We start from the raw sequence: 24,466 nt of genomic DNA on the forward strand, positions 1-24,466 counted from the left end.
AATCGCCCCAGAGTCAGACGCCCCGTCTCAGCACCTCTTCCGACGCACAAGAGCTCCAGGTATGTGCGGGACCAACGGCCAGTTCGGGCGGCGAGGGAAGAAGGCCGGCGGAGCCGGGACCCCGAGCGGCCATCTTGGTCGCCGGCCCGGCTCCGCCCCTAGGACAGCTTTTTTAACCCCACACAAATCACTTCACAGCAGACTAACTTGACAAAACCAGCTCCGCTGTAATCAGGCGTCGTAGCACACCTGAGGCACACTCGGTGCCTCAGGTGGGGCCCAATGATGAAGCATGCCACCAACTAGGTTGGTGGGTGAGGACATTCTTAAAAAACAAATAGTTTTTTCTTCCCCCTCAAAAACAATAGTTTTTTGACCAAGCAGACACATACCCCATTTCCAAGTAGCTAGCTCTTGTTGATTAATACATATCCCATGGGGAAACGAACTAGCTACTCTAGTTCCTCACTCTCTTTTTTGATTACAAACACTATTGAGAGAGACCCACTGCCTTCTCCTAGATGGAGTAAGCACTGAGGTTTGTGGAAGAAAAATAACTGCGTACATTGCAGTTTAGGGAGACTGTAGTATATGGCTATTAGTGATCACAAAAATGAGAAAATAGTTGGCCTGAGATTCCTTTGGCCGATACCAAAAAGAGGAGCTCCCCTAAGCACAGGCTCATCACATCTTTATATGCAACATGTGGGGATAGCCTAAGAAGCAACGCGTTTTTGTTAGTACCACGTGAGGTCTATCCATTTGCTACGGCATGATAATGAAGCTGCATCTCCTACGAGCTCAAGGGGCTTTTAAACATTTTTGTCCCTACTGTTTTGTCATGGTTCTTAGAAAATACAGCGTCTCTGCTTTCTTCGCTCCTCTTGCTAAATCCATCCCTACCTCACTTCTAGCCAATAGCACATTTGGTTTTCATGGCAGCACTGCTGCTCAGTTAGTTTTCCACACCATGTTAAAAGGAGTGGCACTTTGAGGTGCAACACTATCCCCCAACAGATTGTAACACTGTTTGTGAGCAACATAACAGATCATTTAGAGCACTTGTCAGGAGATTTGTAACCTGCGTCTCCTGCACAAGAAAGCTTACCGGGTCAACCACAGATAATAAAATGAGGAACCTATTGCCACAGGGAAATTGCACCAAGGAGTTTCGACCATACACACTTACACACATTGGATTCCTTTACTACAGTTCAAAATATTGTAAGTAAAATTGTCAAACAGGAACATTTGCAGCTTTCTTGCAAATGTGCATTCTTACAAACAAAGGATTAGTAATGTTGCTTCTAGGTACGGTGCACTGTGTATGAGCCAAAAATGAATATACTATCGTGGCATGTAGTCATTTGATTAGCTGTGTCAGTCTAACCACCAGAGTGTTTCAGCCTGGGAATTTCCCAAGTTCGAGGGTGCAACATACTTACAATTGTTTTATGGAATTGTTGCTCCTTGTCATGGGGTCACAGAAGATACTAAGGGAATAATTGTGATTTCGTAAGTGGGATCACACATGTTAATTAAGTCTTTTCTTTGGTGTTATTGGTAATATGAGTTGAAACCCAAACAAACAACCCTCTTACCGTTTGACTGGTGGACATCTGGCTTAGGGTAATGTTGGGTCCGCCAAGGAGTCTTCACCTTTGGCTGGAATACAAAAACGAGCAAGAATTAGTTTTGGGAGGTATAGGTGACCAACATTATCTCCTAAATTTAGCCAAAGAATAATAGGGGTTCAGTAAGGAATATTGCTTATTATCTAAATCCTCTAGCTATTTAGTATTTTTTAGTGAAATTCCTTGATGTCCTGTGAATTTCCTTTCTCCTATGCTCCTTGTTGTATGTTTTTTCCTGTCCAGTCTCTTTGCCCTGTTTTTAGTAGGGATCTCCCTTCACTGCTTTCTCATTAAATCCACCTTCAAAGACGTGAATGATTGCCTGCGGCCATGGCCGCAGGTTGGGGCCATTGTGTCCAGAGACTCTACACATGTCTTGTGACAAGCGATCTAGCAAGGGTTGTATCTTCTGCACCTGCACTTTGCCTCTCTTTCCCCACTGATCTTCTCCCTGTTCCACTCGACTGCTCCTCCACTGCATCTGCTCGGCTCTACCTCTCTTTCTCCGTTTGGCTGGTCTTTTTTTTCTCTGCTGTTTCTCCACATCTTTTCCTATCTGACACCACATCCTTTCAGCTCCCACTCTTTCATCTTCTGCTTTAGAACACACCTCCCTTTGTAGGCCTTTGAACCAGATGTCCAATCTATTGCATTTGTACACCAGAGTTCCAAAAGGTCATGCCACACTTCCATATTTAGACTAACACCAGAAGCTGATCCTTGCCAGCAGCAAGCTACAGATGGCTTGTCCACTTCTCTGGGAAAGGTTCCTTCAACTGTTTCTGGGACCTATTTTCTGTCATGCTCCTATTTCAGGTAGGAACTTGCTCACTTCTATTTCAGCATAGCGATGATGTTTTCTGACCCTGTAGGGCTTCAAGGAAATGTATATTAAGTTGAACACATGCTCTTTACCATTTTTGAGGGTCCACTGGTAACATCAGTGCTGGAAGATTTTTCGGTACTTTTGACCCCTCTCGGTTTATGCGCAACTTGGAAAGCAATATGAAAATCACAATGATTGTTAACTGCATGTCACTTTTTTGACAATACTGAAGAGGATCCTGGTTAATATGAGATTGTGCTCTATGAAGCAGCCATTACTATCAAGAGACTAATCAAGATCAGTTGCCTAAGTCCCTGTCCGCTGTATCGGACATAAGCAATTTCTTAGTTCACAATTATACCAGAAGCTGGCCACTTTAAAGACATCTGGCTCATAACATGCTTAGTGAAACATTAGTAAGGACACGAAGAGTAGCCAGAAACATAGGTACTAAGATCCAATACAGTTGAGTGCAGTCATGCATTCTGTGAGGGTAAAGCCCTAGGAGCAATAGACTATGTACGAATGTTTATTGGAGTTCATCAAAGAAAATAAGGGTAATTGAGATTATCCTTTCCATTGACCCGGCCTCAGAATTCCAAATAGTGCAATACTGTGATGCAGAGACTCTTGGAGATTATGTGGTACTTAAAGGAGAAGTTCAGCCATCAGAATTGACATTTTCTGTTATCCCGTTGTACATTATTAGAGAGAATTCACCTTACATACTTTTTTCAGTTCTTAAAGTCATATGGCTGCCCCAATACAGGTGGATTAAAGTACAGCAGAGAGGTTCCAGTTTTTAAATCTGTGTATTGTGAAAAGCACAACATAGGAAAATGGAATACAAAAGTGCCAGACTTTTTTTCCTTATCCTTTCCGTCACAGGCCATCCAAACATAAGGATACTTGTGTTACACTAATCAGGATTCTTGATTCTTTAACTGCAATGGTAAGTAGGACTACCAAGCCCCGTTGACTCTCTCGCCGAGCCATCAAGACCTTCCTCAGAATATATGTTGCAGGGTTGAGCTCAGGCACATTGCAATACAACCATTTTCTGTTGCAATAAAGTTGAGAATGCCCAGGTGTTTAAAAAAAGAATCCAGAACTTTGACATGTCTCAAAAATGTATATACCTATATTTACAGTATAAGTGAAATTCTGTCAGTAGCAAAGCATACAGACCAAAGTGCCCCATTAAGTGGACATACAACACAAAATAGTGATGCATTTAATGCCTGGGCAATGAACACTGGACAGTTCACAATCATTAAATGATCAGCAACACCCAAAGACTCTTGAAAGCAAGAAAACACAGCATAATAGCAATGCAGTTAATGTAATGATGGCATGGTTCATGCAATGTTTGCTAACCTATAATTCTCAATCACTATCCTGATGGTAAGAACAACATTAAAATAGAAGACCACGGTCCTAGTTTCAATGGTGAATTATTTGTGTTTGGTTCACAGGTCTTTACCATCCATAGTCTTCGTATGTATGAACAGTGAAACCAAGCTTCAGCAAAGACACACATTGTGGATATTGAAATGTAGATCAACAGTAATCTGCAGGTAAAATGGGAAATACCTAAGAGGTAGTGAAAGTGATTCACTGTGTCCAGGAAGATAAAACAGTTTTTGGGTTAAAAGGTGGATTCTGTTTCTTAATATGGGAATATCTTGTGACTCAGCAGCCCTTTAGGCTCATTCAGGGTATTCTCACTCAGGGAAGCCCAACTTATGATGGAGCAGACCCTAGTTTTACACTCTGGCAATAGTGTGCAAGTCAACAAACATAAGAGGCTCACACTGGGTTACACAGGCCCCTTTTGATCCAGTTAACATGCAGGCCAGCCAAGTTATGGACGTCTGTACAAAGAGCAATTTAATTGAAGAACAAAAAAAAAAGAATAAAAGGTGGTAGAGTAAGGGAGCGTGCTCGCCCGGCGGTCACAATTGACCTTAACTGCACTTGTAGATTTAGCTTCTTGAGGGAGCCCTGCTACGTCCTATGAAGAGAAGCACAGATGACATCAGGGTGCTGTGTCGGTGTATCTTTCCATCTTGAGCTATCTGAGGACTTCTACCGAGGCAAATTTAGCAGCAGGGCAAATTAACTTTCCCAGCCAAGAGGAAATGGGCTGCACCCCACTATATTTTCTGAAAGCACCTACACCAGTTGAGTTGTTTCAGGGCCGTTTAGAAAATATGTTCAGTAAGATAATGGGGAACCCAGCTCATATTTTCAAGTCCTGCCAGTTGCGCATCTACTCACTGCCAGTCAAAGTCTGCACATCCTTGATGTTAAAAATCCAGCCAAGTAGGTTGAGCCACAGCTTCCCTCCCTCATCAAAAGGCTTTCTGGGAAGGATACTCTTTCCCTTCTTTCAAGGCTTCATTGTGGTCATCACTGCCTATGTGCAGCTAACCAGACGCTTTCCAAAACCCTGGTCTTTTGGATAGTTTGCCTATTTCTCCTAGACTGGTCTTGCAAACAAAAAGGATGAGTAAAAGTCCTAGTATGGAACAAGACTGCACTCAAGCAAGCTCAGCACCGAAACTGCCCTCATCGCCACTACCGATGACATCTGGGCCTTGCTACTAGACAACGGCGAAAGCGCGGCCCTCATCCTCCTGGACCTATCAACTGCCTTTGATACGGTGTGCCACTGCACCCTACGCCGCCACAACGCAGGAATCCTAGACAAGGCCCTGTAATGGACCACCTCCTTCCTCGCCGGCAGAACCCCGAGCATCTGCCTCCCCTCTTTCCTCTCCGAAGCCTCCAAGATAATCTGCGGTGTACCCCAGGGATCATCCCTCAGCCCGACATTGTTCAACATCTACCTGGCCCCACTCGCCCACGTCGCCAGACTGCACAAACTCAACATCATCTCCTACGCCTACGACACACAGCTGATCCTCCTTCACCAAGAACCCCCTCACCGCCAAGACCAACCTCCACGAAGGAATGAAAGCCGTCGCCGAATGGATGAAGAACAACCGTTTGAAGCTGAACTTGGACAAGACGGAGGTCCTCATCCTCGGCTCCCCCCCCCCCCCCCCCCCCCCCCCCCCCCCTCAGCCTGGGTCGACTTCTGGTGGCCGACCGCCCTGGGAACAGAACCAACGCCCACCGACCATGCACGCAATCTGGGGTTCGTCCTCGACTCAACACTCTCCATGACTAAGCAAGTCAACGCCGTCTCATCCTCCTGCTTCATCATCCTCTGCATGCTCCGCAAGATCTACAGATGGATCCCCACTGACACAAGAAAAACGGTTACCCAGGCCCTCATCAGCACCAGGCTGGACTACAGAAACGCCCTCTACGCGGGAGAACCGACCAAACTACTGAAACAACTGCAACGCATACAGAACGCCTCGGCCCGCCTGATCCTCGACATTCCGCGACACAGCCACATCAGACCCCAACTGAGAGACCTGCACAGGCTGCCCATCAACAAGAGTATCACCTTCAAGCTCCTCACCCACGCACACAAGGCACTCCACGACCAACGGACCAGCATACCTCAACAGACGACTCACCTTCTACACCCCGAACTGCCAGCTCTGCTCTACCGACCACGCCCTCGCCACCGTCTCCCGCTTCTGAAGAGCAACCTCCGGTGGCAGATCATTCTCCTACCTCGCCGCCAAGACCTGGAACACCCTCCCCATCCTCCTACGACAGACCTAAGACCTACTAACCTTCAGGAGGCTTCTCAAGACCTGGCTGTTCGAGCAATAGCAGAAACCCCTGAACAGCGCCTTGAGACCCTCATGGGTGAGTAGTGTGCTCTACAAATTCCTTGATTGATTGATTGACTCGTTATTTGGTAGCATCCTGCCTCCATCTGGCAGCCTCCATTTCCACAATTTAAAAGTTGTTTGCTATGATCTTGTGGTATCCCCAACAACAAGTATGCTGCTGATAATCTCAAACTAGCTCTTGTACACCTAGGTTGTGATGTTCTTCATTGCAAAACCTACACACAGACTGTTTGCTAGCATTTCAAACACTCGGAAATAACAATGAAAGGCTCCCTAACTGCCCAAGGCCACTGGGCATAATTTACAGGGGGATACCATTAAGTAGCGCCTAAGAACACATCTACTGCACCCCAAAATGACAAAAATCCCCATCATGGCACACCAGTGAGTGACCATTTTGAGCACCAAATGATCAGTTTGTGAGGCTCCTCAGCATTAGAGTTCTCACACAAACTGTTGCAAAAGTTAAAGAGCTAGGAAGTGACAGGGACACATGGAAGAATGACAGTAATTGCACAGCTGCAGAGAGGGTCAGGGACTTTCTTCCTTTCAAAGACAAGACCTGGAATTCAAATATATGGATGCCTGCATAGCCTGAGATGTGACATTAGAACAAAAGGCCACCGAATGCATATTGCCTTGTTGAAGGCTTTGGGCTGTTTGCCAAATGAGTGTGTTCAATACTTTCCAGGCGCAATGGTTAGAAACAGGACTTACTACTAGAAGAGTAAGCCATAGCAAAATATTTGGGAAACTGACCCATTGACATTGAAGCTGTTGTGGTAGACGGTGAAAGCCCCAAGGTTTTGCCAATGGAAAACGGTGACTTCCATGGTTTCATCTGCATACCCCTGTCAGGCTTAACCTTAGATCTGGGATTTGTTTTCAGTATGTATACTCTTCATTCGTAGAGTTAGTGAAAACGTAGAATGAAATATTTTAGCTCCTTTGTTCTCCATTTTAGATCTGTGTATGTGTTCAGTTATGCTGGGAATTGTTGAGGAAATGTTTGTCAGAATCCTGAAAGTTGTGTCTTTGTGAGTGTTACATATATTTTTAATGGGCAACTTCAATGGCAATCTAATGGGACTCCTGTCGGAATAATCATTTTTCTGTCCTTCTTACCCGCCCTTACAACTTCTGTGTTTTTAGGTAGGCAGCTGTCTGGTTGTAAAGGACCTATTGTGGGTTTACCAAGATCTTAGAGGTGCTTGCAGCCCATCCATTACTTGCCAATGGTTGGCTTTACTATCACTCTTATTTGCCTGCTTCTCATTCAATAGCTTGACTGCTTTATCTTGTGTGTGGCCCTCCCTGGAGTATTGCCAATTTGCTCGACTCTTGCAACTGCTTGCTTTTGGGCATCTACTTTTTTCTTTGCTCTTAAGCACACCATGGATTGCATTTGTTTTTATAGCTGTTTCCTCATGTGCTTGACACCCTACCCCTCCTGCTCTATGTTGCTCTCTCTTACCCTTCTCCCCTGCCACCTCTGTGATGCACATGCCCTTTAGTGATTTTCCCCACAGCTCCACATTGCTCTCTCTCTGGCCTATTTGCTTTTCTCACCCAGCTGCCGTGCTACACATTGCTTTCTGTCATTAGTTTAATTTTATCTACTCCCACCCATACCTTCCGTGTAGCTTCCCCCACTAGCTCTCTCTGTGTTGATTTCCTCTTCCACGCCCCCATGTTGCTTCTGCACACCAACACTCATATTGTTAAGCTCCGCCCTGCTCTACGGCTTAAAAAAAACATTGCTTTTGCTCCTTGTTTTCTTTTTATTTATTAATCCAACTCGGATCAGTAAATATAAAGAACAAAATCGCTTGTGTCACTTGGTAGGCACGCTCGTTAAGTGCGCATGCCGAAAGAATTATGAGAGCGTACGGTGGCTGCATCATTGTTTTTTTCCTAGCCATGTTGCACAGCACTGGGGATGGTGTACAGCATAACTAAAAACCATTGGCCATGCCATTCGGTTCCAAAGGCGAGACTTTTTGACTTCCCCAGTGCTTGTCTTGATTTTGTAAGTGCCTTGTGCATTCGTAATTATGCACCAGTCGTGATTCTGTGAGCCAGGGTCTGTCATGTATGGTCACATTCAAAAGAATTTCTTGTTGTGAAAAATATTTTCTGTTTCTGGTACCAGATCTATAGACATGAAAGCAAACTTGTAATTAAAGTTCATGTAAACGCTGCAGATTAAACTGTTTGTATTTTTAAAAGGCTTAAAGTGTTTATTTCGCTTTACTATTTGGAAGGTTAATGCTTATACCTTCCTTTGCTACTTTGAAGATGCTTAACCCCACAGTACAACTTTTGTCCTACGTGATTGCTTTGCTGATTTCATGCAATATAATTATTCTGCAAAAGCTTAACACAGTGTATTTCGAGAAGGTACCCTATTGATTTCGTTTGTTTTATGGAATTTGTTTCCCTGGATATAGTGCATCAAAACCTACAACTCGGACTGGCATGTGGTAAATTATAAATATGAAGACTACTCTGGGGATTTCAGGCTGCTTCCTAAGTGAGTACCTGCATTTTTTTTTACCCATTACTGTTGGAATGACTGCATGCACGTTAAAAAGCAATCTTTTTTGCGCTGTTCACAGAAAGCATGGAAATTCATTCATCTTTTGCTGGCTCAGAGTTTTAATATCGAGGCAGCGGAGCAGCTTAATGCTGAAAACCATAATTGACGCTGGCTTCGCTTCCACTGAATATATTTATTGCCTTTTTTCAGATTTTTTTTTCTTACGTTTGCAGATGGAACGTGTCGTAAACGCTGCATGTGCTGGAAGACAATTCTTCCTTTTCTCGGTATACAAAATATAGTTTTGTTTAATGTTTTAAGAGCCTGGTATTTATTTTTATTTTGAATCGAACATCAGTGCACGGACTAATCAAGGAAAGAATTGGGCTGCAGTCAGTTGACCAAAGAGCTTGTTGTGGTGTAGGAGTACGGGGTAAATTCAGTCAAATCATTAATTATGGCGAGAGCTTGAAAGAGGACAATGTGGACGCCCGATTCCAGGTCGCATGAACGATATGTTGAATTTTGGACTCCAAAAGACAAATTGTTAGGCCATTCAGATCTTGACGGTTCAACTGTAAAAAGCAAACTTTTTCCCTCAAAGCCAGTAGAACGGCATCCATTTAGCTACCTTTTTTTGGTTCCTTGGGTATTTGGAAAATAAATATAATAATTTGTGGGAAGTTGGTATGTCAGATACATTGGGAGAGGTGTGTACGTTTACACTGTTGTGTTTTAAATCTTGTTATTGGTAGCAATGACTCAACAGGCTCCACAGAGCCTTTGATAAACAACTCGGAAAAGGTACTGATCACCATACTACAAACACTCTGTAAGTGCAACTTGATCCATGTGCCCAAGTATCCTGAAATTGTTGATGTTTCACTGCATGAAGCCTTGCCGCCAAGAATCCCCTGAAGCTTTTCTAGAGCGCAGAGTGGTTGATAGCTGAATCGAGAAATGTGCACAGAACCTGCATGTGATTTCTTTTGATTGAGCGCTGGCGTTGTAATATGGAAAAGTAAAACATATAGGTTTCCCACACAGAGATTTTGTTTTATTAGTGCAGCCTCCGTCGGGCCCTTCCATACCATCACGTCAACACCTGGGCTTTTTTTTTTTAACTTACTAAGTAGGTACAGGTGTAAGGTGTTCAGTAAAAAATGATTGTATTGTTTCCGTGACCAAATCTCCCAGATGCCCAGGATGTCAACGCAAGACTTTATCATGCAATGCTCTCCTTGACATTCCTAACCTGTCCAGCTTCTCATCACGGGCACCTTGTTCTCTGGATTCTTCCCATAGGCCCACAGCTCAAGTCTTTTTTCAGAGCTGTTTCTCTTTAGTTTACAATGATTTTGCCAGTGACTCTATGAATCCCCCTTATTCTCCACCATCTCCAAAGTAAATTAAGCGACAGCAGAGACATTTTCCACGTTGTTCTATGTATGTAATGCTGCATCCAGTGTTGCCAACCTTTATCTCGGTTTTCACTAGGTCACTCCTGTCTGCCGCTTTTATCACAGGGTTCTTTCTGCACGTATGGAGTTGAAAAAAAATAGTTGTCTGCTTGCCATCTGGGTAATCGCAGCATCTTATCACTCACTGTGGTTGCACTAGTTCTGAGCCCGCTGATGTTAACTGCATCTTCCTTGCAAAGCTTTCTTGCAAATTCCTTCTGACAGGCCCTAGTACCAACATGAATATTCTTCCTAGCATCACCCCTGGCTCAGCAATACCCTCTTACAATTGATGGAGGGGTTGTGACCACCACAATATCAGTGGTCTCTCATTACCTATCTGGAAAGGTGGCGCCCATTCTCCGTGCTGACACTCCATCCACGGGCACCTCATCTGGCTACAGTCTGACTCCTTTTCCTGATTCCTGCATTTCTGTGACTGACAAGGCATCACCAGGCCTGGCCCAGGTTCAAAATTCAAATGGGTGACACCTCTTAAAACCTCACTTGTTGCACTCTCCAAGGCATTCAGCCTGAGTCTGTGAGTCCTATGAGTAGCCCCCAGCAGTATGGGCTCAGGGATATTTGTAGATGAGTGGTCATTGAGCCCGCCACCATGCTCCACCACCCATATTCATATTTTTAGATTTTAGATGCTCAGAACTACAGTGTTGGCTATTTCTACTACCAGTCTCTAGCATCACCTTTGCATTTGCCCGCAACCATCCCTGCTGGTCGCGAGGCAGGAAATCTGTGAGGACACATGTGGGAGGAGATTGTGTCTTCAGAAGCATTAGAGAGATGTGATGAGTACTGTAGGAAAGGGCTACACTGAAATAAGCAAAGGGCAAAATAAAGGAAAACATCTTATGGTCAGCAAAGAAACGTAAGTTCAAAGTTCCTATTTCTTGCAAGTGACAGGAAGAGTAGGAAGATTCAGGGTGAAGGTGTAGACCTAACAGATCACAATACTTGAATCTTGTACTCCTACATTTTCAGGTTACCTAATTGTAACATCCATACATGTATATTTTTATTGCTGTTGTAAATGACACTCTCAGATCTATTAAGGAAATGAAGGGTAGCACTAACCTTAAATTTTTTTTATTTTTAAATGTTTTTATTATTTTTGCTCATAACATCGGTGAGACAATCAGCTTGTACACCGTCAAAGGTTACAGTAAGTTTGAGTCGATCTTGACGTAGATTCTCATTTTCCCCTATTCCTCCCCAGTTGCTCATATTATAAGCCAAATTGCGCCTTCCCCACCCCACCTCATTAGTCTTCTCCTGAAACCTTTAATTTTTTTAAATTGAAACTAACATCAACCAAAAATAAATCACTGGCCACATTGCACATTCCAGGCCCCTGGGTAGTAAGTTGCAGCTGAAACTACAAATTACTCTGATATTAATCAAATCATTGATTTCTTCACATCTCCCTTTGCCCCTTGCTGCAGGATCTCTTACTTTGTTTTGCTTATGAGGAGAAAAGTTAGACACCTTGAATCTTCTAGCGGTCAAACTGGTAACTACATAGTGATCTCTCTCCTTTTATTCAGGTCCTACATGAACTAGTAAAGAATCCACAATAAACTACAGACTTGAAATTCTGGATGTTGCTTGCTTCTGGATCTCTAATTGAATCCAAACTTTTTATCTCAATAACTTGGTTCATGCATATTCCATAGCGTAAATACAGGTGTCGATTTTGTTTTTATTTTAAATCACCAGAGGCTACACAATTTGTCGTTCCTTAAAATTTCTCTTCACCATTCAACCATCTTGCATGACCCATCTCACCCACCAAAAAAAAATAGGGCATGGCAGCACAGTAAAGAATTTCCTTAAGGAAATGAACAGTCGATCCCTGGACAGCTGCCTGAACTCTCGGGACTTTGCCTCTTTTTCCTCAGGTAATTAGATGCACAGACTTTAGATTATGTAACGATGAATCTGCTATTGGAATTCATCCCATAGCACAACTTCGAGGAGAAAATCTTATCTCTTTTCAACACTCTTATGATGATTAGGCTCAAAAGAAGACAAAAGTGTTCCTCACATTCCTTATCTTGTCCGTGTTATCTAGCCCAATCAAGGACTTGTTTAGAGATTTTTCTGATGGACTTCAATGGTAATCAATTGAAAAGTTACAAGCTTCCTGCTTCTTCCTCAGATAGCCTGCCATTCTTCTGCCTCGACTTCACCATCTCCCGAAACTAGGAGGAGGAGCTATGCTGAGTCCGCACAAGATAGTACCTGCTGAAGAAGGCACTGATGTCGCCCAGGGCATTCTAGGACATAAGAAAGCTGTCCTGTGCTAGGGAAGACAAAAAGCAGTGTGAAAAGACCTCCCACTATTGATACTCCTACCCAAAACAAAAAAGACTGCATACTTTTTTGACCCAGCAAAAATGTTTATCAAGTTCAGCATTAACAATGTAAAACTTAGGATCTTCACCTTCAGGAGTTTTGCACTCTGGAAGGTCATCAGACATTTTGATTTTCCAACTCTGTTACAATAAAAAAAACATTGGTTTTAATCTGTATCTTTAAGTATCTTTTGTAGCCAAATAAGCCTTGAAGGATCTTAACCATAGTCTCCACTTTACTGGTTTATCCCCAGAGTCTTGCAAAGATGATACTGCGATGCTGGAGGCCTTACATTTTGCATGGTGCTTAGCCTAATGTAACAATGTAAAAGGAACTGAAATTGTAGGTTGCTAAAGTGGTCTCATTGCAAATCACTGATTGAAAGTGCTGATTTGCTCTATTTCCTTGTGAACAAAAGCTCACAAAACATTTAACAGTAAAATGAATTAGCACAATATGTTGATGACAAATGTATACATCGGTGATATTCACAAGTAATATGAAACACAATAAATTCACATCCTTAATGGTAATTACTGATACAGATGATTCTTGTACCTTTTTCCCCTTTGTCAATATTAGAAGTGTTGTGAATGTGGTACTTTTTCTAGGTTTCTGACCCTTTGCATGAGCGGAGTCACAATAGAAACATGGATTTCGCGTGCTCAGTTATGAAGCACACTTCCCCCATAGTGAAGTAAAGATGACAATGTCAACACTCATTCCCAGCACACTTCACTCAGAGAACAGTCATGCCTTAGAGAGCTCCTTGCCAGAGCGTTGCGTGGATTCTAAAAAAAATGCAGCAGAGACACAAACATTTCTAGTGCTTAGAAGACAAGAGGAGATAAGCGGATTGAGCACACGATCCTGCTCGCACTCATTTGAAGAGAACCACTTGGGTGATCCAGACAGTGAACTGCATTCACGCCACTGCTCAGTTGAGGGTTCCTTTTAATTTTACATTCTTTTCCTTAAATCTATATTCTATTCCTTAATATCCGCAAAACACCACTGCTCTGACCCTGCTGCATTTCCAATCGCGCAGAGCAGCCGAAGATCCCTAACTTTAAATTAGGTACATACGTTTTAGCATGCTGCCATTGATCACAAACACCTCCCACATAGTGGGTATAAGCATTTATTGCCATCTTGAAATAGTTTCTTCCACAAAAAGGTAAACATGAACATGCAACTTTATTGTCACAAAGAAATATGTCCTGTACTGAAGCTCTCTGAGAGTTCAACTAACACACCTAAAACAACCCCAGTCTCAGGGTTTCATGGCACATCATCACATTCTACCCGGTATCGTGGAACCCAAGGCATCACCACACAATCTTATTTATGACCGAGTGTAATCATTTGATTTGTAGGTCTCGGGAAGACAGCACATGTGCTGTCCGGAGCCCACTGGTAAGAACCAACCAGTGGACTCCCATGGTGTTACTTCCGTGAGGTACCCCGTACCTGTGTACACATTTTTTGTAATTTCAGCACTTTATTGGCACTTATTTGTGTATTGTGGATTCTATTTATCACACCTAACACTGGGTTGCACTAATAGGGAACATTTTTACAAATAGAACAGGGACCTACAGAGGAAGAAGTGTATGATTAACTGCCCATGCAGCACACAGTCGTGGCAGCTATAGACAGACATTAGGTCCATATGTATCTGTTCTAGCACCTAGGTCAGGTCAGTTTTATATAGCGCCAACACCACCTGAAGGTAATTGAACGTTTTACATTAGCACCAGCTACTTTACCCAAGGACACATTCTTTTTTGTAGGCATGCGAAGATTAAGTGCTTATCCAGAATCAAGCATGTTAACCCTACGCAGAAACTCAGACTTGGTTTCCCAGCTGTATAGTCGGAAGATGTGGCCCTTATGCCACATCCTCTCCCAGGAGGACACCATATCGTCTCCTTAGCCTTTTCCTCAATGCCACATTTTATGATTATGGTCGAATCTCTTAATCTTCCTGTGGCAGCCCGTCCACCTACTGCCCATCGCTGTTTGCCCCGCTGAACTCAGTGGCACACCACATCTATTTCCACATATTTTTGTGCATTTTTATATAGTGCCAGCACCACCCAAAGTTATTGGAGCACATTGCAGTAGCAGCAGTGACTTTTTTTGTGCAGTTTTATGCAGCGCCAACACCACCCAAAGGTATTGCAGCACTTTACATTAATGCCAGTTACTTTGCAGTAGGACACCGTATACTTATTCTATCTCTTAATCTTCCAGAGGCAGCCCACATTTGCTGTTGGTTGCCCATCCACCTCCCGCCAGTCGCTGCTTGCCCCTGCTGGATTCCTGTTACACAAATCCCCTCTACCCCAGGTCACCTCCTACCACAACTCTGATGTTCACATTTCTTTTTGCGCTTTTATGAGGTGCCAACATCACCCACAGGTAATTGAGTGCTGTACATAAGCTCAGTTACTTTTTGTGTGCAGTTTTATATAGCGCTAAACACCACCCGAAAGTTTTGACATGCTTGACAGTAGCACCAGTTACTTTATACACGTTCATTTTTGTAAGCACGGGGAGATTACGTGATTTGCCCAGAATCAAGGATGTTAACCCGAAGCTGAAACTCAAACCCGGTTTCCGAGCTCCCTAGTTGGCAGCTCTGGCCCTGACGCCACATCCTCTTGCAAGGGGACGCCACATAGTCTCTGTAGCCTCAGCCTCAGTTGCACATTTTGTGATTATGTGCAAATCACTTAATCTCCCCGTGGCCGCCCCCATTTGCTGTTGGTTGCCCGCCTACCTCCTGCCCGTCGCTGCTTTCCCCGCTGAACTCAGTTGCACAGATCCCCCTTCTCCACCAAGTCTGTTTTCATCATATTTTTTGCAGTTTTATATAGGGCCAGCACCACCCAAAGGTATTGGAGTGCTTTACATTAGCACTAGTTACTTTTTAAGTGCAATTTTATATAGCTCCAACACCACCCGAAGGCATTGGAGCGCTTTATATTAGCACCATTTACTTTAAACAAGGACACATTCATTTTTAGGTCTCGGTACTATCCGGTTCGTCAGAACCGGAAGTAGCGAGATCTTATGTCTCTTAGAGGGGCTCTTCATCCCCCCTCTAATTTTGGCTCTCTCCCATTGGCTGGCTTCCTAAAAGGAGGCCAGCCATTGGAAGAGAGAGCCGTTACTCCAAATAGGCTCCGTCCTTTTCGGATTTGGAGGTGTGTTCGGTGTTCTTCTTTCCACTTTTTGGCCACGCCCATTTTTGAACACCAAACACGCCCCCAAATCCGAAAAATCTCAGAGCTTTATTACGCCATTTTGTTTTCTTCCTCGCTGTCCTCTCCTCGCTGTCCTCTTGTTCTTGTCTTGCCTTCTGCACGTGCCGTGTCTATTTCCCGCCCCCCTCCCGCTGTCCGTGTCTTTTTCCCGCCCCCTCCCGCTGATGAGGTCGCAGCTCTCACAAGAGCCGGGCACCGGCCTTCTGCTTCATGTGCGCCTGCTCGCATGCCTTCCGGAGGTAAGGGGCGACGGATGCGGGGACCGCCGTGTGGTGTTCTGGGAGGTTTAATGATGTCTTCTCCTAAGGTAAAACGATTTTCCTGTCTATGTATGCCATTTAATTTCTTACGAGTGGTGACTCGCCCACACTGCCTGCTCTGTCCATGCGGCGCTGGAAGCTCCGTGCAGCAGGTGGAGGCAGTCCGAGCCTTGCCCCCTCCATCTGGTTGCCCTTGTGCCTGCAGCAACCCGTCCAGAAGAGCGCGCTGAGCGCCCATGTGCCGGGGGAAGCAGGAGACCATGATCCTCACACGTAAGTCCGCGAGCCAGTGCTGCGTCCTGCCGGTCAGCCGAGGGTGCCTGGGAGCTCGCGCTTACTGAAAACCCAAGCTGTAAGCAGAATATAGAAAACATACACTCTGAAGCAAAAAGCGACAGACTCCCAGATTTACAGCGGGTATTGCAGCATGGTAACTAGCAGTGCCACTGCCTGCTCGACTCTGCCCAGCTGACAGACTCGCTCTGATCAGTTGGGGTGCAGGCTGGTGTGAAGCCCACCGGATGGTACCGGAGTAGTTACACAACCAAATGAAAAAAAATGAATGGCTGCAGGAGTTTGGATCACACAGGGCAATTGTTTGCCACTAATGTACTGTCTGGGGGAGGAGTGATCTGGAGCCGCGGACTGTGCAGCTGGGGTGCTGTTGGTCTGCCCATGAGTTTTGTTTGTGGCACGTACAGCAGAAAGCGCTCAGTATATATCACGGCTTAATCCCCATGGGCCGGTCACAAGTCACCAGCGCCTTCGGAATGAGAAGATGCTTTGCAACACTGCAGCTCACTTTACTTTCACACTGAAATCTCTGTGTGAAAGTCTGGGGGGAAATAAGAGTCGAACCTCGAATTACGGGTTCTTCCGTTAATTCCAAATTTTTTAGCAGACCCTCGTGGTTCAACTCATAAAGGGCAGGATTTGTTTCCAACCTCTAAGTTAATGGCATCCCAGTTATTAGAAATGCGGCGTTGTGCGGGCACATTTTCCGGGTCACTCTAAACGAGAGCCTCGGTGCTCGTGTTAAAAACATTAGTGCCTCCAGCTCTCCGAGTCTCTAGATTGGTGTGGCTGCCCCCAGCCACACCAATCTCTAGAGCCTCGGAGCGCTGGAGTTTGGGTGAAGTACACGAGTCCGAGGTTTCACCCTCAGATATGAGTCAGAGTCAAACTGTCACAATTTGTCACAGTGTGTTCCAGTCGGTCTCCTGCTGGGTGCATACCGGGTGGGTAACGTGCCCTTTGCCCTGTAGTTGGACAGTCCAGGCCTTGCACTGACATCTCTATGGGCGTCTTTAATCTTGCGTGGTATTCCATCTACACCTTCAGTACACAGAACCTTTTAACCTAAATACACCCGGAGTATACACTGGACGCCGCCCTCCTCACCGGACTGCCCTCCTCTTCTAGCCCTTGCACTCAGCTGTGCACGTTCCACCGCAACATCCAACGGTTCATAAAGTACAGGGCACCTGCACTGGATTAAAGCCCGGGCAGGTAACTCAAGAACTAGAACCGGGAGAGCAGAGGTGCGTCACTTCGCGGTCTCCTCCATCCGATGGCAGACCAGAAGCTGGGGAAGCGGGGGCTGGGCAAGCTGCACTCCTCCCCGTGCAGGGGTAACCGGTCCCCGGGGGGGGCCACGGGGGCATCCAGAAGCGCCAAGCCCGAGTGGCGGTTAAATATGACCGCAAGGAGCTGCAGAAGAGGCTGGACGTGGAGAAGTGGATCGACGACCGGCTGGACGAGCTGTACCTGGGCAGGGTGAGTGCCGGGCAATACCCCCCCCCCCCCCACCCCCTCCTTTCACGGGGTTGTTCATGTGGCATATCAATGCGTCCAAATGTCGGGGGTAGCGCAAGTTGGGGGTAACACAAATTTACATCAGGGACCATCAGACAGCCAATGGCGTCATCTGCTTGACCCTTTGTCCCACCTTTATCCCTTGAATAGCCTTGTGTTTACGGTCGAGGGGCCAGGTTACCGGATGGGCAAGGACTGGAAGCCATAGCATCTACAGAGGGATCCGAGAACCGCATTTACTTCCTAATTGCGCTGCCTTCGTCACCCCTGACACCCGAGATAGCAAGGTCCTTTCCAGGGGATCCGAAGGACAAATCCGGGGTAGCTGATTGATCAAACGAAACAAAAAAGTGACGGGTGGGAGTGGACTGCCTGAAATAATCTCAGCCGCTAATAATTAGTCGGGGCTGCATTACATTCCATCGTTTTGTGCCTGCCATTGCCGTCTGAGACATGGAACCAAATGAGTGGCATCTGTGCCTAGCACACATGTTGACTTACCTCGGTATGGCTCTGCCTACCTTGGTCCACGTGAGCTAGTGTGGGTAGCCTGGAGGAAGTGGCTGTGTTGGGGGCCTGGGCGTTCCAGTAACGTTGGTGGGTGTGAGTGTGGGAGTAAAGTATGTCTAGGGGACTGGAAAAGACCTGTCTCTGTGGGTGTCTCTGTGGGTGTCTCGGGGATATGGCTGTTAGGTGAGTTGGGAACAGGATATGTTTGTGTGTGTGTGCTCATCTGCAACAATGGTGCAGAATTCGGAAGAGACGAACTGGCGGTGAAGTAAAATGTGACTACGTCTGACGCCTGGTAAGGGCGCATCCCCTCAGCCTGAGTCGGTGAGGGTGCGTGACGCACCCACACCGACTCAGGCTGAGGGGATGCGCCCTTACCAGGCGTCAGACGTAGTCACATTTTACTTCACCACCAGTTATCATATCTGCAGTGTTTGCTGTTGAGTCCTCCCAAAGGGCATTCACACGGTGCTTTTTATTACCTCTGCTTCCCGCCCACAGGTCGAACCTGAGGGGACCTGGGTGTCACTTTTTCTCTGAACAAGAAACTGCTCACAATTTCACCTTTTGTTGCGGCCGGGGTTCAGAGGAAATAATGACGCAAATGGTTGGCCTTTGTGCTTTGAGAAAAAAACAGTCAAATAAAAGCATTCTGCTTTCTCAGCTAATGGTTGAGGCAGGGAATTTTAAAATTCGTTCTGTGGCGATTTATTTGTAGCCCTTTACTTGGAACTTTATTTGTGTGAAAATAGTACTGTTTAATGTTTGGCATTCATCGAGTTAGTAAGAAAGGCTGACTTGACCTGGCCGGGATCTGAAACTCTGCTGACCTGCAGGTCACATCTTAGTGGTGGGCCAAGAACCCTCTTAGTTGGTTTGAAATAAGTATGCGGTCTTCCGTGGCAAGATCATATGTGCACGTGGCAACCAGCACAAGATTAATACACCTGTTCAATTCTAGCAGCCCAGTCCTAAAGGTTCCTAGGTGAATACACTGCACACCAGGCAGTGATGGACTGGAAAGAAGCTATGTCACACCTATATGCTAATTAGCACGCTTACTTTTTTTATATTTTTAGGTGTGGTTGGAAATCTTTTGGGACAAGTTAAATAAGTGACACTTGGCTGGATGAGGGTGTGCGCGGAGGGACGCAGCTTTGTGTTTGTCTTGGTAGATAAGGGGGGGGTGTGAGCTCAAGAACTGTAACTAATAATCTTGTCCTGGGTGGGTGGGTGTGTGTGTGTCTGGCTCTGGGTGGGTGTCTGTGTGTGTGTCTGGCTCTGGGTGTGTGTGTGTGTGTCTGTCTCTGGGTGGGTGTGTGGCTCTGGGTGTGTGTGTGTGTGTGTGTCTGGCTCTGGGTGGGGGTGTGTGAATGGCTCTGGGTGTGTGTGTGTGTGTCTGGCTCTGGGTGGGGGTGTGTGTCTGGCTCTGGATGGGTGTGTGTGTCTGGCTCTGGGTGTGTGTGCGTGTGTGTGTGTCTGGCTCTGGGTGGGTGTGTGTGTGTCTGGCTCTGGGTGGGTGTGTGTGTGTCTGGCTCTGGGTGGGTGGGTTTGTCTGGCTCTAAGTGGGTGTGTGTCTTGCTCTGGGTGTGTGTGCGTGTGTGTGTGTCTGGCTCTGGGTGTGTGTGTGTGTGTGTGTGTGTGTCTGGCTCTGGGTGGGTGTGTGTGTGTCTGGCTCTGGGTGGGTGGGTGTGTGTGTGTGTGTGTGTGTGTGTGTCTGGCTCTGGGTGGGTGTGTGTGTGTTTGTCTGGCTCTGGGTGGGTGTGTGTGTGTTTGTCTGGCTCTGGGTGGGTGTGTGTGTGTGTGTCTCTGGCTCTGGGTGGGTGTGTGTGTCTGGCTCTGGGTGGGTGTGTGTGTCTGCCTCTGGGTGGGTGGGTGTGTGTGTCTGCCTCTGGGTGGGTGGGTGTGTGTGTCTGCCTCTGGGTGGGTGTGTGTCTGGCTCTGGGTGGGTGGGTGTGTGTCTGGCTCTGGGTGGGTGGGTGTGTGTCTGGCTCTGGGTGGGTGGGTGTGTGTCTGGCTCTGGGTGGGTGGGTGTCTGGCTCTGGGTGGGTGGGTGTGTGTCTGGCTCTGGGTGGGTGGGTGTGTGTCTGGCTCTGGGTGGGTGGGTTTGTGCCTGGCTCTGGGTGTGTGTGTGTGCGTGTGGCTCTGGGTGTGTGGCTCTCTGTTGTGTGTGTGTGTGCGTGTGGCTCTCTGTTGTGTGTGTGTGTGCGTGTGGCTCTCTGTTGTGTGTGTGTGCGTGTGGCTCTCTGTTGTGTGTGTGTGTGTTTGTGGCGCTCTGTTGTGTGTGTGTGGCGCTCTGTGATGTGTGTGTGTGTGTGTGGCGCTTTGTTGTGTGTGGCACTCTGTTGTGTGTGTGTGTGTGGCCCTCTGTTGTGTGTGTGTGTGTGTGGCGCCCTGTTGTGTGTGTGCGTGTGTGGCGCTCTGTTGTGTGTGTGTGGCGCTCTGTTGTGTGTGTGTGGCGCTCTGTTGTGTGTGTGGCGCTCTGTTGTGTGTGTGGCACTCTGTTGTGTGTGGCACTCTGTTGTGTGTGGCGCTCTGTTGTGTGTGGTGCTCTGTTGTGTGTGGCGCTCTGTTGTGTGTGGCGCTCTGTTGTGTGTGGCGCTCTGTTGTGTGTGTGTGTGGCCGTCTGTTGTGTGTGTGTGTGTGGCGCTCTGTTGTGTGTGTGTGTGGTGCTCTGTTTTGTGTGTGTGTGTGTGGCGCTCTGTTGTGTGTGTGGCACTCTTGTATGTGTGTGTGGGGCTCTGGTGTGTGTGTGTGGGGCTCTGTGTGTGTGGGTGGCTTTGTGTGTGGCTCTTGTTGTGTGTAAATGCAATAGGTCATGCATTTGCGAGCGATTAACATATTGGCATTGTAAATGACTATGCCATTCATTTAAGATTTTAAAAAAATAATGAGCTATGCCAATAGCTCTACCTTTAATAATGCCGAGACCATTGCATTGTAAATGCTTGTTGTAGGCTGAAACTCAATCCCGGTTTCACAGCTCCATAATCTGCAGCACTTGCTGTTACCCCACATCCTCTCCCGAAAGGACGCCATATCATCTCCCTAGCCTTGGCCTCAGTTCCACATGTTGTGATTAAGGATGAATCACTTAGTCTCCCATTTTCTAAACACAACAAGCATGGGCAAAGCTAGTAGGTTTCACCTGTGCAAAATCATTTGTTTTTAGGTTTTAACTAGATAGCGAATGTGCTGTCTCAAACAGATTTGTTGTGTTTTATCTGTGGGCTTACTGGCCGCTTATCTCCTGTCACTCATTTTCTTTGATGGCATTCATCATGGTATGCATCCCTCATACCCTCTTCTTTGTTTGTCCCTCTCATTGCGCATGTACCAAGTACATGTCTCCTTACGCTGCTCCCAGTTTTGGCACAGCTATTTTTTTCAACCTCTCCATAGGAGTACTTGTGTTTTCAGGCAGTCTCCATTGAACACATACTTCTAAAATACATGCGCGTGTACATAAACAAATGCATTTCTTAAAAAGTTGTTAAAACGTGAACAGTACTTGTTGATTTATTTGTTTTAGACCATTTGATGGTATTGGTGCACTCTCTGTCCTCTGTCTTGCCATAGCGCGAACACAAGCCCATGGTATTGGAGCTCTTTAAGTGCTCACCAACATTCATTTTTGTTGCTTATCCTCCTTCAAGTAAGTTTTTTTTAACCTCTTCAATGTTGCTTCCTCCTGCCCTCTTCCATAGTTGCTTGCCCATCTCCCCATCCCCACCTGCTTGACCTGTCCCCCCACTGCCTCCATTGTTGCAGTTTTTTTATTTTCTTTGTACAATCTGATATTGAAGCTCTCGTTCTGTCTTGCCATAGTCTCTCTCCTTTGTACACATACACACGTATATAAACAAATGCATTTCCAAAATAGTTGTTAAAACATGACCAACACTTTTTTTTTTAAAGATCCGATGGTATTGGAGCTTTGCTCCATCCTCCATCTTGCTATAGCACGACTGCGAGCTGATGGTATTGGTATTGTTTTGGTATTTAAGCGCTTTAACCCCTTCCGTGCACAGGGGATTACCGCGCTCTACGGGCGTTTCCATTAGTGGGCGGGGTTTCTGACGGCCAGAGGCCGTCCTGCACACATGCCCTTCGTGACGGCTCCCGGCAGTCACGAGCATGGAAGAGGTTAAGTGCTCATCAGACAGATTGCACAACAACACATTAATTTTTGTTGCTGATCCTGCTTCAATTAAGGTATTTTTCCCCACTTAATTGTAGCTTCCTTCCGCCCTCCCCCATTGTTGCTTGCTTCCTTCCCTGCTTGACCCGTCACCCCCACTACCTCCCTCGTTGCAACTGCTTTTATTTATTTTTTTGCACGGTCCAATTATATTGGAGTGCTTGTTCCGTCCTCCATCTTGCCATAGTGCTAACACCAGCCGATGGTATTGGAGCGCTTTAAGTGCTCACCAGTTACATTACACAAATGGCACATTCATTGTTGTGCGCAGGGGGAAGCATAAATGATTTGCCCAGGATCACAAACTGTTTCGCCGACCCCAAGATTCAAACCTGGTTTCCCAGTTTCCCTGTTGGCAGCTCTAGCCATTACATTACATCCTTGCTTCACTTCAAAGCTCCTCAACTGTTCCTCACTATCACTTCCACGTTTGTTTAGCAAGATCCCGTCAACACCGCACAAGCATTGGCAAAGCCAATAGATTTCAGCAATGCACAAGCTATTGGCCTTTTCAATGTGAATGTCTTTTGGCTATGTTGTCTAGAAGTACATGTGTTGTTTGGCATGGGTGAAAGTCACTGAAAAAGTGCTGTGATGCTGCCAGCACAGGCTGCATCATAGCACTTTTTTGTGTTAGGAGGAGCAGGACAGTAAACTTAAAATAGAGGCCAAAAGACTCCTTATTATCTCCACATCCTGTGATTCTGGGCTTTCAGTGACATTCAGCCAAGCTGAACAGCAGATGTGCGGCTAGACAACATGCCTAAAAGACATCCACATTGTGATACCCATAAGGGCCATGTTTGTCCAAATAAATAATTATAAATGCCAATAGCACAGGCCTCGCCATGACATAAAGGCTTTGCCAATGCTTGGTAACTGTTGTGGTGGCATGAACAAAGACACAGGCATATAAGAACAGTGCTTAGTGTGAGTAAGGTGTAAAATTAAGCTTAATGGGGGCATCATGGGCACTGGTGCGAGTCGACGTCATCAGTAATTAAAGATGCAGCGGCATTGCCGGTTATAGATAGATCCCCCAGTAAGGATGGATGACTTAGGTTTCTGTTTGTAGACAGCATTTCTGCATTTCATCGATATGACTGAGCTGAACTCTTCATACATTTATCTGGATGAAGTGTAGAGTAAGCAGCTCTCACGATTATTTAATCTGTGCTTTAAAATATAGATGAGAATGAGTAGTGGGGCTAAGAAACAACTAAATGCCTACAAACAGCCAGATGCGGGACAGTGTATCGCCTTTGTTAACCCCTAACCCTTCGCATGTCAAACAGCAGTTCAGGAGATTGTAACCTTCATCCTATATGAGCCCTAATTTCCATGACTGATCCCAGTTCTAAGGCTAATGCCCTAGAACAAAAGCAGATGCTAGCTTGGCTTTAACAAAATACCCTTATTGACTCTCTGAAAGAAGGAGCGTTAAGCCCCATTCCAATCAACTTTGCTCACATAAGTACCCACCCATTCAGAAACTCTTCAGTAACTATAAATTTCGAAAAGCTGAAATTCTGCTAATAAGCATAAATCCTGCCATTAGCAGAATTTCTACAGTTGCAGCGCACTTTATGGACAAACTCATCTGCCTTTCGTAAGGTTTGTGACTAGGGAATGGGAAATTATGTGCATAAAGTAGACCTTTTGTTCACTTAAGATAAACCTTTATTGGCAATATTGGCACAAATGTGCCTTTTATTGGCAGATTGGTGCTGTCTGTGTAGGGCTAGTGTAATTGATTTGGTCCATGTTGCCAAGTGGACCAGTACACAATACGTTGAG

General features: G+C 45.9%; 1 protein-coding gene across 9 annotated transcripts in view; it reads left to right on the forward strand.

Moving 5' to 3' along the window:
- The window catches only part of DOCK9 (dedicator of cytokinesis 9), a 1,255,128-nt gene that overhangs the window by 503,182 nt on the left and 727,480 nt on the right, over positions 1–24,466 (forward strand). For all 9 annotated transcript variants that reach the window (XM_086947866.1, XM_086947869.1, XM_086947867.1 and 6 more), the window contains exon 4: positions 8,690–8,772. In XM_086947866.1, the coding sequence (XP_086803992.1) occupies positions 8,690–8,772 (83 nt within the window). The remainder of the gene's footprint in view (positions 1–8,689; positions 8,773–24,466) is intronic.

The sequence above is a fragment of the Lissotriton vulgaris genome, assembly GCF_964263255.1.
Source record: "Lissotriton vulgaris chromosome 8 unlocalized genomic scaffold, aLisVul1.2 SUPER_8_unloc_1, whole genome shotgun sequence".
In the NCBI taxonomy this organism is placed as follows: Eukaryota; Metazoa; Chordata; class Amphibia; order Caudata; family Salamandridae; genus Lissotriton; species Lissotriton vulgaris.